Here is a 17741-nt window from a genome sequence, read left to right as displayed (position 1 = left end):
TATGGAGTACAAAAAAGGCTCTAAAGCTATCAGGTGCTGTAAGCCAAATTTCATTAAATTTTAGGTTTATTAGCATAGCTTCCTTTCTGTGTGTAAAAAAAAAATAGGTGGAAAAAATAGGTGGAAAAAAGGGGGAAAAGCTTTTTCGTTACAATATAACCATTTGTGGTTGAGGGATATGACATGACTTTAATTGACCATAGACAGAGCTTCTGGATCAGCTGTAAACATAATTGCTTTAACATATTTAAGTAAAGAGAAAATGGTTCATTTATAGTCTGAAGCGTATTTATGCATACACACAAACCAATTAGTTATTTATAATGTTGTTACAATGATAAGATTAGAAATGGCCTTTCACAAGGATCTGAATCTATAAGATTTTTAACCAGTATCAAAGATTTTAGCTCACTGCCTGCAGCATATAATTTTTGCAGAGGCAATACCATAGCACTTCTCAAAAGGTATACCATCTCTCGCATAGATCAACTGTCCATCATTGTTTCCGTATGAAGAAAACACTAACATGAAGACAGTCCAATTAGGCAAAATAAGAAAGGAACAAAGAAAGCCACTGAGAATCCCATTGTTCCATAAGTAATATAGCGATAAGGCAATTCAACTCCCATGTGTTGTCGGGCTTCTCGAACATCTGCACTAGAAACACCAAAGACTTTACAGGCCAATGGAATGGTGACCTTCTTCATGATCATTCTCACCAGCAACAGAAAAACTAATCCAATCAATAATCGCAGAGCAGCCTTTCCAAAGAGATTTACTGTGAGGGAGGGAACTAACGGAAGCATTTCTTGTGGAGGATCTGGCATTAGATTCAGCCTATAGCTAACATAGGAGCCACAGGCAATTCCAGCACCACTGCCCAAGATCTGAGCTGTATCTCCTCGGGATGTGCTCCACGTATCTAGAGTGAAGGAAAACACCCCCAAAGCCAGATGAAAACTGACAATGATTAGTGGTGCATATGTGAAAGTTAAGTTGAAATTATCAACTAGATCCACAGTTGGAAGGAAGACGACCAAGATGAGAAGAGCATAAAGAAAACCAGCAATAACATCCTGTTGCAAGAGAGAGAGAGAAATAATTAATAACATATATGAATTGTGAGTTTTAATTAATATAAATTAGATATTTTCAAAATATATTTCCTAGAAAGCTATTCAGAAATGATACTGAAATTACACATTAAAAACAAAGGAAAGAGGAATAGATTACAGTGTGCACTCATGTTCATTATAGAAAAATGTGTTTTTCCCAACATAGAACAATTACAGTAAGTATCCTTTTGGAGGAGGATTTTAATATACAGTACCTGACAGTTACTGGGTTAGAACAGTAATGCTATTTATTCAGATAAATGAAGCATTTGTGGAACAAGGTCACAATAGAGCTTCCACATCCCTGAAGATAACTTTCCTGCATAAAATTTAAATAATCTCAACCATGCCATGTCTCTAGTTACTATGAGAAATCTCAAAATGTGTGCATCTAGGCCAGGGGTAGGCAACCTTGGCTCTTTTAGCTGGCTCAGGAATTCTGGGAGTTGAAGTCCACGAGTCATAAAAGAGCCAAGGTTGACTACCCCTGATCTAGGCAGAAGTTTATTTCCCCAACAACATTACTCAAAATCCAGAGTGTAGGGTGCAGTCCCTGTGTGCATAGCTAGCTGTTCATGACAGAAAGGAGCTTATATTTATTTGAGGAAGGAACAGCAAGAGCCTCAGGATATCAAATGAGAACAAAGAAGTAGTAAGAAGAAACTCTTCCTCCAAAATTTCAGAGAGTTGCTGCAAAAGAATTAATAGATTAATACAAATACAAAAATGAGTTGGACAAACTTTATAGATAAAATGAGTGACAGAACTTTATGTACAAAAATGAGATCAAGATAAATCAATTTCTTTTAAAAAAAATGACATATAATTCTGTTGGCATTTTATATTTTCTCTACTACAGGTAGTCCTCGACTTACAATGAAGTTATGATGGACCCCTCCCCCCAAAAGCTACTCACGACTTGGTTTCAGAGTTAAAGCCGCTGCAGTGTCCCTGCGGTCACGTGAACAAATTGTGTGCTTGGCAAGCTGCCTACCCTTACAAGTGATCTCAGGGACATTGTATCACACCTCTGGCTATCTCCCTCCGTCCTGCCCCTTTAGGTCCCCATAGGCCTTGGGCATGGTTCCTATCCTGCTGGGTCCCACACTCTTCTCCCCACCTCCTCTGTCACCAATCAGTCACTTACCGTTACTGCAGATTTCCTACTAAAAGCAGTTGCTACTCTGCACTATACAGTGCTACTCCTATACAGTGGAGGTCACATGGCTGTCCTGGAAGCAGGCACCATTTCAGAGCAGCCTCGATGAATCCAGGGACACCAAGGGGAAAGGAGGCCTGCTCTTCATCCCCAATTCAGTCTCTGTAGCTCCAGAGACAGTAGGATGGGAAGCAGACCCAAGGCCTGTAGGGTCACTAAGAGCTGGAAAGTGGGGTATGGGGTGCCTCAGGGGGTAGGGGAAGCACTGGGAGGCCCGGGGCAGGGCTGTACTAGGCTTCCAGGTCTGTCCCTGTCCCTGAGGCACCCCTTGCTCACTCAGTGACTGCACTGGGAAGAACAGGGAGGGGGTTGTTAAGCGACAAAATCACGTGGGTGCCTTTGTTTAAGGACCGTCACAATTTGCAATGGCACGCTCCATAATAGATGTAAGTAATACAAGTAAGACTACCCATATTCATATACAAACTGAATAAAGAAAGAAGAGCCTGATTCCAGGAATTCTTTCCAACCTCTTTAGAGGTAATGGCCAGAAGAAGTCCCATATTTTCTTCTGTGTAACAAAGAAGTGTGTGGCATCTATGTCTATGTGCATATTTCTGCTTTCCTCTAACTTTGCACTTGTGGATGTGTTTGCACTGGGAAGTAAAGAGCTACCAGTCTCTTCAAGATAATGCAGATCAGGAAATAGATTCTACAGGATGACCAAAGCTATACAGGTAGTCCTCAACTTACAACAGTTCATTTAGTGACCGTTCAAAGTTACATCACTGAAAAAAGTGACTTATGGCCGTTTCAAACACTTATGACCATTGCAGCATCCACATGGTCATATGATTAAAATTCAGATACTTGGCAACTTATTCATATTTATGACTTTTGCAGTGTCCTGGGATCACGTGATCACCTTTTACGACCCTCTGACAAGCAAAGTTAATGGGGAAGCCAAATTCACTTAAATGTGCTACTAATTTAACTGCAGTGATTCACTTAACTGTGGCAAGAAAGTTCATAAAATGGGGCAAAAATCACTTAACAAATGTCTCACTTAGCAACATAAATTTTGGGTTCAATTGTGGTCATAAGTCAAGGACTACCTGTATTTGATTGAAACAGTTATGACAGAAATGGGCAATTCTCCCTAGGGAGCGGAGGGGGAGGGAGGCAGTTTGAATCTGCTTCCAATAAATTTGTGCCTCTGGATTTAACACACGTCTTCTGCACCTGATATTTCCCTAATGGCCCCCAGACTCCTCCTTCAAGATCAACTCCCTGACTCCCTATAAGGGCAGGCTGCAGATGCTCCCGAGTCACATGAATGGAATGGAATGGAGCCATCAACAATGTTCTGAACTGCTACCTACCGGTTCTTTCTTAGGGATACACTGCAGGAATCTTTGCTGGATTATTTTTTCTCTGCAACTCCAGCCAAATCTAGTCCATTTTTTAGTATCATCCTTCATTTAACAACTTGTCCTTCTTTGAACAGGAAGAATATCATCATTAGTCTACCTTCTTTTAAAAAATGGGGGGGGGGAATATAATACATTGGGGGAAAGGCTGCATTTACAAAGGATAATCCAATGCAATGCACACATTTCCGTCCAAAATGACAGAAAGGATTACATAACCTGTTAACAAATAAATTATCCCTGTGAAAAAGAGATGGAATGAACTTGACTACTAAGATAGTTTAGATCTGCATCTCAAAAGGATCTAGAAAAGGAAACAAACTCCAGATTAAAAATTATTACACAAATTATGTTTGAGTTCATGTGTACACTGTGTGCATAATTATTAGGTAAGTGAGTATTTTGACCATATCATCATTTTCATGCATATTTTCCACCTCCAAGCTGTATAAACTTGAACGCTTATTGGATATAAGCATATCAGGTGATGTGTATTTGTGTAATGAGGGAGGGTGTGGCCTAAGGAGATCAACACCCTATATCAAGGTGTACATAATTATTAGGCAGCTTCTTTTCCTCAGGCAAAATGGGCCAAAAAAAGAGATTTAACTCACTCTGAAAAGTCAAAAATTCTAAAAACTCTTTCGGGGGATGCAGCACTCTTGAAAGGGTGGAGTGAAAGTGAAAGTTCTGGAGTGCCCAGAACTACAAGGGGTTCGGTGCTCAGAGACATGGCCAGGGTAAGGAAGGCTGAAGCCTGACCACCAATGAACAAGACATATAAGTTAAAACGGCAAGACTGGGCCAAGAAATATTTGAAGACAGATTTTTCGAAAGTTTTATGGACTGATGAGAGTGACCTTTGATGGACCAGACAGATGGGCCCGTGGCTGGATCAGTAACGGGCACAAAGCTTCACTTTGATTCAGACACCAGCAAGGTGGAGGTGGGGTACTGGTATGGGCTGGTATTATTAAAGATCGGCTAGTTGGACCTTTTTGGGTTGAAGATGGACTCAAAATGAACTCCCAACCTACTGTCAGCCTTCCTTACCTTAGTCATGTCTCTGAGCACTGAACACCTTGTAGTTCTGGGCACTCCAGGTAGGTTGCAGTTCTGGAATATTACAACACTGAAGGATAAAGGGTTTTTTGTAGCTTTACGTTTGATTCTTCTCAAATCTTTGGCAGTTAATGTGCATCTTCTTTTTTTTCAACACATTTCTTGCAATCCTGTTGACTATTTGCAACAAAACATTTGATGTTCTGTGATCACGCCCCAATATCTTAGCAATTTCAAGAGTGCTGAAAGACTTTTTACAATTTTTGACTTTTCACAGTGAGTTAAATCTCTTTTTTGGCCCATTTTGCCTGAGGGAGAAAAAGCTGTTAAATAATTATGCACACCTTGATATAGAGTATTGATCTCCTAAGGCCACACCCTCCCTCATTACACAAATACATATCACCTGATATGCTTATATCCACTAAGTATTCAAGTTTATACAGCTTGGAGGTAGAAAATATGCACAAAAATCACTTGCCTAATAATTGTGCACACAGTGTATGTTATCCATGCACATATATTAGGAAAAATGTTTAAGTCTATATTATATGTGCTTGTAGTCAAGATTTTGGCTGTTTTAAGCTTCTTTAATTCAGGGAATCAAATAAGTTGGATAGACTTCTGAAGTCAATGCAATCTCTTTCATTGATGTGATAAAACAAGGATTTGTTCAAGTTGAGCTCATACAGTCCTCGACTTAAAGCAATTTAATGACCGTTCAAAGTTACAATGTGACTTATGACCGTTTTTCACATTTATGACCATTGCAGCATCCCCACGGTCACGTGATCATAATTCGGATACTTGGCAACTGGCATGTACTTATGATGGTTGCAGTGCCTGGGGTCATGTGATCCCCTTTTGTGATCTTCTGACAAGCAAAGTCAATGGGGAAGCCAGATTCACTTAACAACTGTGTTACTAATTTAATAACTGAGTGATTAACTTTTCAACTGTGGTAAGAAAAGTCATAAAATGGGATAAAATACACTTAACAAATGTATCGCTTAGCAACAGAAATTTTGGGTTCAAAAGTCGAGGACTACCTGTATACTGTTTGTAGAAACAACACAGAAATGGTTTCTCAGTGCCTTTTCTTTTCTTCCTCATTTCTCAATTTTGTCCCAATGCCAGTATACTAACTGAATACTAACCACATCCAACCTGTCTAGCCTTTTCAAGATCAGTTAAGGTAGTTGCTGCAACCTGATACAAAATGAGACATTCTGGCTCTATCAGAGCAATAAAGGGAAACCCCAGCCAGAGAATGAAAAGAAGGCCAAAACAGGAAGGAATATGTGCTTCCGTGCTCCATGCAACATAACTTGTTTGACTGTAAAGAAAATACTCTGCAGGTGTCTCCAGCCTAATCGTAGTCAGCATGATTATTTTCTGCCTGTCCACTCCACCAATGGAGCATCAACCAGCTTCCATCTGTAGTTTTGGATCTTCAGCCTTGAAATGGTGCAAAAGGGGAAATTGCTTCCTCTACAGCAGAAGATGGAGCTAAGACCGAGAAGGAGTGCTTAGCCTCTTAGTTTCAAAGTTTACAACTTGAACTGGCTAGGGAATTCTGAGAATTGAGTCCACACATCTTAAAGTTGCCAAGGTGGATTAAACTAATCTCCAATTACCAAATGATCAAGTATATGTTGCTGTAAGAGATATCATCATCATTGTCTTTGACCGCAGAGCATAAGCTGACATACTTTTTCAGAAAAGTATGTATTATAATACAACCATTATTTAATATTAAAATAGTTTTTAGAATTTATGACTTTTTCTTACCAGAACTGAATGCATTCCCATATATACTCGACTGAAACAAACCAGAGAAGACCAGCAAATTGTGAGAATTAGCCCGTACATGAAAGGATACTAAGGAAAGAAAAACAAGAGTTATTTGCAACTGAACTTTTACAATACATGGACACCATCATTCAAAATAGTAACTTACAATACAAACATAAAATACAGTCATCATACGCTTTTTTCATTTGTTCGTCCTCAATTTCAAATTTCAGCACATTCAATACACATGTTGACAATTACATCTTCATCATTTGTACATATTCTGTGCTCAATTCCAAACCTCCAGCTATCAACTTTGAATTTTTCTCTAAACTGTGTGTATAAAAACTGCTGAAAACTCAATCCCTCTGTAACCAATTGTTCTCTTGGTTTCATTTTACAATATAATCTCAATCTCTGCTACTTTGATGTAGGTAGACAACAATCCGACTGTTGCAAGTGAAAAACGATAAAGACTGCTTTTTTGGAATAGGCGAAGCTTTCTGCAGAGAAGTGTTTCTCAGTTAAAGGTAAATTTCTAACTGAAATCCAAATTTATTTGACCACTTTGTCTGATTTATTTTTACTTATGATCATTAATTATGTGCCATCAAGTCATTTTTGAGTCCTAATGGCCACATAGGTAATTCTCTCCATGATGATTTATCCCTAACCTGGCCTTCCAAGTCTCCCAATAGTGTACTCATTGCCACTGCTATTGAATCTGTCCGTCTTGCTGTTGGTCATCCTTTTTCACCCTCTTTCATTGTCTTAAAAGTCCTCTTTTATTATCATAGAAGTCATCAAATTCAACCTTGGTTCGAATGGAATAAGACTCCTGCTTTGAGCAGAGGGTTGGATTACAAGACCTCCAAGGTCTCTTCCAGCCCTCTCATTCAGAAAATAGGCAACAAGAGCCATACAATTTGGCATAATTCTGAATGCATTCCCATATATATTCGACTGAAACAAACCAGAGAAGACCAGCAAATTGTGAGAATTAACCCGTACATGAAATAGAGAATGATTACAAACATACATTGCATCATTTACAAAGTCCATCCTGCTTGTCTGCATCTGAAATCATTTTAGGACTTGTTAGAACACTCCACCACTTCTTTAGTATTATGTTGCTTCACAATCTGCTCTAATATTAACAGACTGTCCTGCTTTCAAAATCTTGGATTTGTAACACATCTCTCCATAAAGAATAAGTAACTATGACTTATGAGAAACCCAAGTACTAGAGCTAGTTAATACAGAACGTGACATGACCTCTGAAGGACTATTGCATGAAGAAGGCATATGATAGTTTCCTTCACATACCATATAATTAAAAAATAGTTATCGTAAGATAACTAAAAAGATCTAATTCATGGAGGATAAGATTATCTGACTAATGACTGCTCTCAATGCTACTCTTGGAAAGCAAAAAATGTTATTATATTCTTATTCTGCTTATGAGCATCTGATAAATATCTGATTTATCACTGAGTGTTGGACTAAAAAGACCTTTGGTCTGAGACAACAATAATGTTCTTATTACTGTTTGTGACCTTCCAAGGACAGACAGAAATGCCAGCTCAGTTAGAAAGCAATTATATGTTGAGGATTTTCAGACGTAGTATAGAAAATAGTATGTACTGGTAATAGTTCCTTTGGAAACTTCTACTGATCTGTCTCAGCTGCTGGTCCCTAATTTCCACCTTTTAGATTAAAATGTAATTCTGTGATAGCATATATATTGGCAATTTGTAGCTTTTCCTATATAAACTACCAAACCACCTAGCTAGTATTTGCTTCTATATCCCCTCATACTAATTTCTTCAGAGTTTAACATGGATTGGCATGGATTGCTTTCATTTCTTCTTTGAAGAAGTCATATATAAGTGTGTCAGGACACAGGCAATTGTAAAAGAAAAAATTAAGATAAGGGATAATGTGCACAAGATCAACAAGGCCGGATTGTACCCAGTTTAAAAAATTAAAACCTTGATCATATAATCACAGAGAAGAATTGAGAGAAGACATCTAGACCAGGGCTTTTCAATGGGTGGTACGCATACCACTTGTGGTACTTTAATGAGTGGCAGGTGGTACGCAGCACTGCCTAGCCAAGTGTAGTGGGGGAGGGAAAGAGCCAGCACAGGCAAGGACTTACTGTTAGAGAGTCCTCTGGAGCTGCAGAGTGGCTGGGGTGAGGCAAAGGCCCCAGGCTCACTTCTGGCTCACCCTCCCCCATGAGAAAGAAGGAGAAGGGGGATGGAGAGGCAGTTTGGGCAGGAGGCAGTTTGGGCAGGAGAGGGAGAGAGAGAGAAAGCAGCAGTCTTGGGAGGAGGCAGAGTCAGCTCTAGTTGCACGGAGGAAAAGGAGGATGAGGGGAGAGGAGAGGAAAGGAGAGGAGAGGAGATCAAGCAGATGAACCAATCTACAGCTGCTGTGGCAGGCACCTGTGCTGGCAGCAACAAACAGACAAGAAATGCAGTGGGGGCGGGGTCGCCCTCCAAGAGGAATGAAAAAAGGCAGCAATGGCTAGAGGTGAGGCAAGGAAGAGGGAAGGAGATGGAGAGTGGAAGGATTCTTACGTGCTTTTGTGACCTTGAAGTTCTGGGATTTGTGCAATGTGGGCTTTGTGTTCTTAAGGAGTATTTGGCAATTTCTATTTGGCTGATGGCTGATGTCTCCTGTTAGCTTCTATTGCTCTGCTGTTGTTAGCTGTAAGTTTTGCTGCAAGGGATTTTGAAGTATTTTTCGCCTGAATGGATTTTGCCTGTAGCATTCCTTTACTTGTGAATGGAGCCATTTGGGGAGGCTGCCTTAGCTGGCAGCCAGTACGCTGTGCTCCTTAACTTTCCTTTCTAGCCAGTAGCTAATTCTTAAAGGGGAATGTGCTTTTTTAAGCTAGTTCACTCAGCAGCTTGTCTTTTCTGTCTCTGGAGGGTTTTCCTTGTTTGATGAATATACGGAAGAGGGAAAATATGGGGGGGGGATGTTTCAAATTCTTCCTTCAGAAGGAGGTGGGCATGAGAAAGAGGGAGACAGGGAAGGAGGGCGGGAAGTCCCGCCTTAGCACTTGGCCACCAGCAGCCCTGCCATTGATTTTGCTTGTCAAAAGGTTGCAAAAGGAGATCACATGACCCTGGGACACTGTGACCATCATAAATATGAATCAGTTGCTAAGCATCCAAATATAAATCACATGACCCTGGGCATGCTGCAATGGTCATAAGTGTGAAAAATAGTTATACGTCATTTCAGTGCAATTGCAACTTTGAACAGTTTTTTTTTTTTTTTTTGGTCATCAAGTTTTTGACACCTTGCTGGATGATACTCGAATATTGCCATATCCTAAAAGTGGTACAATCGGTGAAAAGGTTGAAAAGCCCTGATCTAGACCATTGGAAACTACCGCATTATTTGTCAAGCGAAAATAATTGGTTTGGAAGTTTAGTACTTTAATTCTATTATGATTCTGAGCAGCATAAAGTATCAATTTAAAGTAAGAATGTATAAGCAATACCAAAAATGTCCAGGAAATAACACAGAACTCTGGCAAAACAATCAGCACAATATGTTCATTTAAATATAAATTCATTTTTAGAAGACTCTGAAACTTGTATTTCCATAAAGAAACAGAGGGCCCAGATAGATAAAAATATATGCTATTTCAGCAAAAAACAAAACAAAACAATAATCTTAAATCTTGGTTCATTTCCTACATCAAGGTTAACTAAAATTCATTGAAGAACACACAACTGACTGGATTTACACAAGCCTCAAATCATGGTTTAGAAACAAGTAAACATTAAGCCAAAACTAAACAAGCCACATTGTGGCTTATTTATTTATTTATGAGATTTATATACCGCTTTAAGTGCAAGCACTCTCTAAGCGGTGTACACCAGTAAGCAATGTATATATATATATATTTATATTGCCCCCAACAATCTGGGTCCTCATTTTACCTACCCCGGAAGGATGGAAGGCTGAGTCAACCTTGAGCCGGTGAGATTTGAACACAGTCAGCTAAAGTGGCCTGCAGTACTGCACTCTAACTGCTGCGCCACCTCGGCTCATATATTATCAATGTATTGTATGATACATATTGTTCACATCACATATAATACATACAACTGTTTGAACACAGTTTGTGCTACATATAAATTCATATTATTTGACAAAAATCCATCCCAAGACCACATATCACTCATTATCCTTATACCAGTTATTTTCTTAAATTATAATTTATAATAATTTTCTTTTTCATTTTTAGTAATCATTCTGACAATATGCACCCTATCAAACACAACTATCTTAGTTTTTAATGTAATTTTCTGATCCAGACTCCTCATTTTATCTGTGGTGATAAAAAATACACCCCGCCACATATACACATATATAAGCTGAGGTGCTCCCCACACATATGAACTGCTTAAAGTGCCCTTAAGAAAATTCACAGCCAATTACCCTGTGCGATAACAAGGAGAAAACTCAGTTAGGAGCCTGTGGCCCAGTAAACCATATCTCAAAGATAGCACAGCTAGCATGCTGACCTAGTAGGAAGGCATAAATGGATTTATCTACAATATTCCTGCCTCACATTGTAATTTTTCCACTGTGTCTGCCTTTTCCTTTGTCCTGCCTTTGCAATGTCATGGATCAAAGGTATATACTGTTAAGTCCTGGTTCTGCTTTTGCACATAGCCACTCAGCAAAGTATCAAAGCTGTTCTAGGAGTCCAGTATATAATGTATTATTGCTTGTATGCCAGCAAATAAAATTACATTGTATCTTCAAAGAGATTTGGTTGCTTTAGATGTACCAAGTTTTGGGCACAACACATCATACATTCTGTTGATTATTTGCCACAAATTATTTAGGTTCTCATTTAAAACTTATTTCACTAAGAAATAAGAAGGAAGCTACATCCGGTGTTGTAAAACATGATGTTCTGAAGGTTCCTTATATCTGAAAAGCAGCTAATAAGCAATTTCCAAAAGTAATTAAGAAAGGAAATATATTAACATGTGTCCATAAAAGTACTGACCATAGTTTGGGCAAAGATGATACTCCCAATCTCTTAGAGCTCTAACACAAGGAACAATTGTTTGGAGTATATTTGGGCAATACCAAGTCCTCTCCTTGTCCAAAGAGGAATCCCAAAGAGCCAGTCCATTTGCCTATTCTTTATTCCTCCATAATTTTCAGGTCTGCTCTTAGTGAACATATCTTCAGTTAACCATTTCTTCCCCAGAAGTCCCTCTTGTCAAGGCTGATTCACCCTTTCACCTATATTTTTCTCTTTTGCTCATATTTTGACAATGGAGGAGGGATGATGTCTAGACAATCGAGAACCAAAGTCACTAACGCAGGTGCTCGATGGAGAAGTGGACTATTTCCATAACAAGAAGAAATATTACTATTTAACAATGTGAACACCCAGAGGGTGAGGGAATCTATTGTATAACTAAGCAAGCCTTCAAGTGGGAAAACCAGAGCTGGTTTGGCTTCTCCTGTGCCAATATAAATTTTCAGTAAAGTATTATACTCTTGTAAAATCATGTTTGAGGAGTTTCTTTTTCTGGAAATGCCAACAAGACAGTTGACACCTCTTCCCAAACATCTCTAAACATTCATTTAGAGGAAAAAGTGAATATAATAATTCTGAATTTACTAAAAAATAAATCCACAGTTTAAAATTAATACTACCGGTATCTATTCATTCACCAGCCACTTCAATGGATCCATCATGTTAAGGGTGGCAAATATATTTAAAGATTAAGAATGATTTCTTACTCATCTATTTCCCCCACCCACAAACTCTTTTTTCCCCTTAAAAAATAACCTATGTATATTCTTGACAAACTATAGACTATTGAATATTCAAATGTATTGGCATATATGGCTGTCACAGGAACATTACATAAAATTCATGTAGAGCCAATGTTTGTCACTTTTTCTCTCTATATATAAATCTATTGTTATATACAAGCTTGGAATTCTATAATGAAGGAATAATTTTGTTGTATTCCTCATGCATGTATGGAGAAGGCTAATGAAAAAATATAAATTAGAGGACAAGTAAAAAAAAGAGGTTTATTTCACTATCTGTATCTCTCACAACTAAATTCCATTATATTCAATGAGACTTATTCCTGGGAATTTGTGCAGAATTATAGTCTTAATTATGTGAAATGCTATTGGTTTTCTTTTTAATGTAATTATGACTGCAACCAGCAGCAAAGCTTGCTGAAACAAAAATACTTTAACAGACGTTGTTGCTTGGCAGCGTTTAGAAACAAGTAAACTGTATAAGGGGAAAAGATTCCAATTAGGATTTTGTCATTGGCCAGACAGAGACCTGGCAACCTTTACATTTCTACAAATATTGGCTATTGGACTTTTAAAACTTTCACTATTTGAGAAAATCCACTTCTGTGGGGTTTTTTAACTAATTTTATCCTGAGAATATCCTGGAGAAAAGCTTGGCCAAAAATTCTTCTAGATTAAGCGAGTGCCAATAGCTTTTAGAAAAAGAGTTGAAGTCCATGATTCATAAAAGAGCCGAGGTTGCATACCTCTGGATTAGTCCAATAGCCTATCTAGTTCAATATTTTGCATCTAACAGCAACCAAACAAAAACAGTTTCCTAGAAGTAAATTCTTCTTGGTACATGTTCCCAGACAGAGAATTATTTGTATTTACTAAAAAACTCCAAATTAACTAAAAGTTCTATATGCCATCCAGTCACTTTATTTGAGTTGGCCAGCCCTATAAATCTATGAGATAAATAAATACTGACATTTTTTCTTGATAGTAAACATATTTAATCCTGTAATTATTTAAACTGCCATTTCTGCACTTTTTCATCTGTCAATTATCCATTTTAAGGAGAGGAGACCTGAATTACACACAGTATTCCAAATATTCACAGATTTATAAAAAGTCAATATTTGGGCTATTTTTATTAGGAGTATTGATAATGAGTGCAATCTCACTGAAAAAATGGCTTCTTGGATGCCATTAAAAGCCATAACTAAATCTCTTGATAAAGCAGTTAAGAATTACATAAAAGCAATTTTCTTTAACCTTTGCCAACCTATCTGGTATAGCTACTGATGGCACCGCAGATATACTTGGTAAAAAAAAGGGATTTATAAGACTAATGAGGCATGGTGGCGCAGGCTAATTCTGCTGACTGCCGGCTGCCAGCAGTTCAGCAGTTTGAATCTCACCGACTCAAGGTTGACTCAGCCTTCCATCCTTCTGAGGTCAGTAAAATGAGGACCCAGATTGATGGGGACAATATGCTGACTCTGTAAACTGCTTAGAGAGGATTGTAAAGCACTGTGAAGCACTATGTAAGTCTAAGTGCTATTGATAATAGAAGATGGTGCAATTGCCACCAGCAACTCACATTTGATAAACCACTGCATCATATATCAAGAACATTTATGTACAGAAGTTTTAAAAATGGAGGTCATGCAAATTGTCATCAAAGCTGTAAACTCAATCATTGCCAATTCCAGGAAGACTTTAAAAGTATGGGTGCTGATTATGGGGATATCATTTACTTTTGTGGAGTAAGGTAGCTAAGTCAGGTAAAATATTGAAAAGATCTTAGGATTTGCAAAAATGATTTCCTTTGTAAATTGTGACAAACATCTAAGCCAGTTCAGTAATGTAGAAAATATTTCAAAATTCCAACTAAGAGAAAAGATAATAATCCACCGTATTTTTTTATTTTCAAATTCAGGTGTGGCCTATATCATCCGGCTTCAAGACTAATTCTCATGCAGCAAAGGCTAGAATTAATATGCTCCAAAATTCCTACTTGTCTAAGCATTTACCTGGGAACAGATACTTTCCATTTTAAAATGGATTAGAAAAATAAAAACATTGTTTTATATATTCAGGAAATTGTTTCACCAGCCGCAAGCAAACATGAAGTATCTTAATATAAACTAAACTGAGTTCTTACCTGCCACCGTCCATAACTGAGTAGGAACAATGACACAGGAATGGCAGTGCCTGCCATCGCATGAGTTGAGGGCATGCTGTATTCAGAATTGTAGAAAACCTCCAGCTTCACTACTGGGGGAGAAGCAGGCCTTGGCCAGCGGATAAGATCCTTGGTGCACTGGCCCAAATACATGATCCAAACCCAAATGATGATGAGTCTCCTGCCCAGCCAAGCATCCACATTCCAGAAGGAGGTGGAGAAAAACATCATATAGAAAAGTTCATTGCCAAGTTCTGTGCCAAAGCTGAAGAGGTAATAAAGGAAAAAATTATGGATTCTGAACTTCTGCGATATGGACTCTCCAGTCAGAGAGTTGCGGCGAGGATGGCTTTTTGAGACCCACTTCTTCTGCTTTTCTAGAGATGCTTGCTGCCATTCCACTCCACAGGTGTCCTCAGAAACCATCACATTCTTCATACCATTTGAGTGGCTCTCCTCACGTTTCTCCTCCATGTTAAAAGAACCTGGGGACACGCATCGTCTGCCACTTTCACCCTGGGTCTTGGCAATGGTGCAGTTCCCGTTAGCCAAGGGGTGATCTGAGTCCACCATCTGAGCCGAAGAGACAGACCTCCAGTCCGGGAGTGCTTCTACACCGCATAGTTTTTGGAAACGGGCAACTTTCTCGGCATCCTGCAGGTAACAAATCAAGCGATGCAGCAGAGACATACTAGTTCTGTCACAGGGCAACTCAAGTAGGTAAATCCGAAATCCAGGATGGAAAAAAATACCAAAGCAGGGACAGAGATCTGGAAATACTTCAGGATAATTTTCAGCAGAGACCACAAGCAGCGGAGTTTTTTCAAAGTGAGGAACGGCTTGCAAAATAGGGGGAGCCGCTTCAGCAGATGACACAGGCGTAGGACCTGTGGGCGCAGGGAAGGAACTAGGGCAGGTATGACTTCATAAGGCACGCTGGGAAGGGCACTAAACCTTGCTGGCTGGAGAAGGGGAGAAGCAACGAGAGTAGTAAATAGGGCAGAAGAGGAGGAGCTTCGGGATAGGGAGGAGAAAGCGAAAAGAAACGGGGAAAAAAAAGAAGTGAAGCTAAAATGCAGTCCAAAAAAACCAGGAGAGGAGGACGGCTGGTTAACCCGTCGGGGCGCGAGGCGGCTGAGAACGGGTTCACCTCCAGAAAAAAGGGAAGCCAGCTGACGAGCGAGCAAAGAATAGCTCCGGATGGGAAATCACGATCCTCCGAAAAAGACGGCGTCAATCGGGCATTCAGTCAGTTGATCCAGCGGCCGTTCCGCCTAACATCCCCACGCAGCCTCTCCCGTCTCTCGCTGCTCCGCGCAGCACCAAGTCCGTACAAGTCCCGCCTGCGCCTGTGGGCTGCTCTTACTTAGCTGGGGCGCGCGCACGCGCGATTAATCCCCGTCCGAAGAATCCGCTGCGCGGGAACGCGCACGCCAAATATGAACCGCAGGGCGTGCGCGAGATGGCGGAAGGAAAGAAGAGGCGGGGGAGGGGTGGCGCCCAGGTGTTCCCTCCCGTAACCTGATTATTAATCGAATTTGTATCCCGCCTTTCGGCCGCGGATGACGCTTTTCTAAGGCGTCTAATAAAAGCCCACCAAAATTGATAATCACAATATTAAAGTAAATACAAATCCCATAAATCACACTGTGCAGTTTTATAATTCCAGCCTATACCTGGAGCTGACAACTGTATCAGCTGGGGTGGGGGATGTCTTTGGACCGTAGTATAAATTTAGCAATAGCACTTATATGCTGCTCCATAGTGCTTTACAGCACTCTGGATGGTTTACAACAGTGGTTCTTAACCTTTTTGAACGAATCGCCCCCTTGAGCCAATGAGGAAATTGTCATCGCCCCCAACATAACCTCTCAATCACAAGATAGGAAATAATTCTTCAATTTATGCAAACACTTTTTTTGTTTTTTTTTAAATTGTCATCAGGACATATGATGCAAATAATTTATTTCCAGTCTTTTTCCCATATCAAAACTGTGTGAAGAATTTCAAGACGAAAACTGAAACTAAATTAAGATTCAAGGAAAGTATATATAGTCACACACACTGTAAGAAGGATTAAAAAGACACAAAGAAAATATAATATCGAACTGGAGTGCACACTAAAAAAGTACAATACAAAGAGACATGCGATGTTTCAAAAGAAGCGCTCCCCCCTCCATCACTGTCCATTCTGGCCAATGGCACGCCACTGTATGGGTAGAGCAGGGGTAAGCAACCCAAAACACTCAAAGAGCCACTTGGACCTGTTTCCCACCGAAAACAAAACACTGGGAGCCGCAAAACCCTTCTGACATCTAAAATGAAGATAACACTGCATATATCCGTTTTTATCTTTATTATATATATATATCTTCAGTGTTATCTTCATTTTAGATGTCAAAAGGGTCTCTCTCCCTCCCTCCCTCCCTCCCTCCCTCTGTCCTTCTTTCTGCCCTTGGTCTGCCAGTCCTCTTCCCCCACTCAGTGTGTGTGTGTGTGTATGTGAGAGAGAGAGAGAGAGAGAGGGAGGGAGAGAGAGGACCTTGCGCTTCCTCTCTCTCTCTCCTCTCTCTTTCTCTCTTTTTTTTCTTTCCCCTCTTCCTCTCTCTTTCCTCTCCCTCCCTCCCCCCTTCTTCAGGTGAGGAGAGAGAGAGAGAGAACGAAAGGCAGAGGGCGCCGAATGGGTGGGGAGGGGGGCAGGAGGCAGAAGACCCCCTGTCGCCGCTGGAGGAACCCAGCTCCACGATCACATTGGCAGACCATCCCATGTGCCGCTGGCATCCCTGGGCTCATGTCGGGGCCAAGGGGCATCTACGGAATGCCCTGCCCATTGGCAGCATCACCAAGTCTCCCCTCGCACTGCCGGCGTCCCTGGGCTTAAGTCGCGGGGCATCTGCGGAACGCCCCCATCAGCTGCATCGCCAAACCTCCCGCGCCGCCGGCATCCTCAGTCGGAACTGGGGCAATGATCTGCCTCCCGCCAGGACCAACGCTGGAGCCTCTGGTAGGTCCGTCATGCTGGAGGAGCTGGGGCTGCTCCACACCGCGCAGCGCTCCCAGCAATCTGCGACCCACCAGAGTCACCCAGGGAGTGATGCCCCCGCTGGCCACCGTTCCAGCCGGGACTGCCGCCTGGGGAACAGCAGGAGAAAGAAGGGGAGGAGGAGGAGGATGGCAAG

The 17741-nt window shown here is 40.4% G+C and overlaps 1 protein-coding gene across 1 annotated transcript; it reads right to left on the bottom strand.

The window, feature by feature from the left end:
* Positions 1-274: 274 nt before the first annotated feature.
* Positions 275-15932, bottom strand: SGPP1 (sphingosine-1-phosphate phosphatase 1). Its single transcript, XM_039319519.1, has 3 exons — positions 14542-15932; positions 6558-6647; positions 275-1076 (listed from the first exon to the last, which is right to left on the bottom strand). Exons 1-3 carry the CDS (start codon positions 15250-15252, stop codon positions 522-524), a joined length of 1356 nt encoding a protein of 451 aa, XP_039175453.1. The 5' UTR covers positions 15253-15932; the 3' UTR covers positions 275-521.
* Positions 15933-17741: the final 1809 nt, after the last annotated feature.

Source organism: Crotalus tigris, unplaced genomic scaffold (assembly GCF_016545835.1).
Source record: "Crotalus tigris isolate CLP2741 ecotype Arizona unplaced genomic scaffold, ASM1654583v1 scf7180000023598.3388751, whole genome shotgun sequence".
NCBI classification, from domain to species: domain Eukaryota; kingdom Metazoa; phylum Chordata; class Lepidosauria; order Squamata; family Viperidae; genus Crotalus; species Crotalus tigris.
This window is presented reverse-complemented; position numbering and strand designations above follow the sequence as displayed.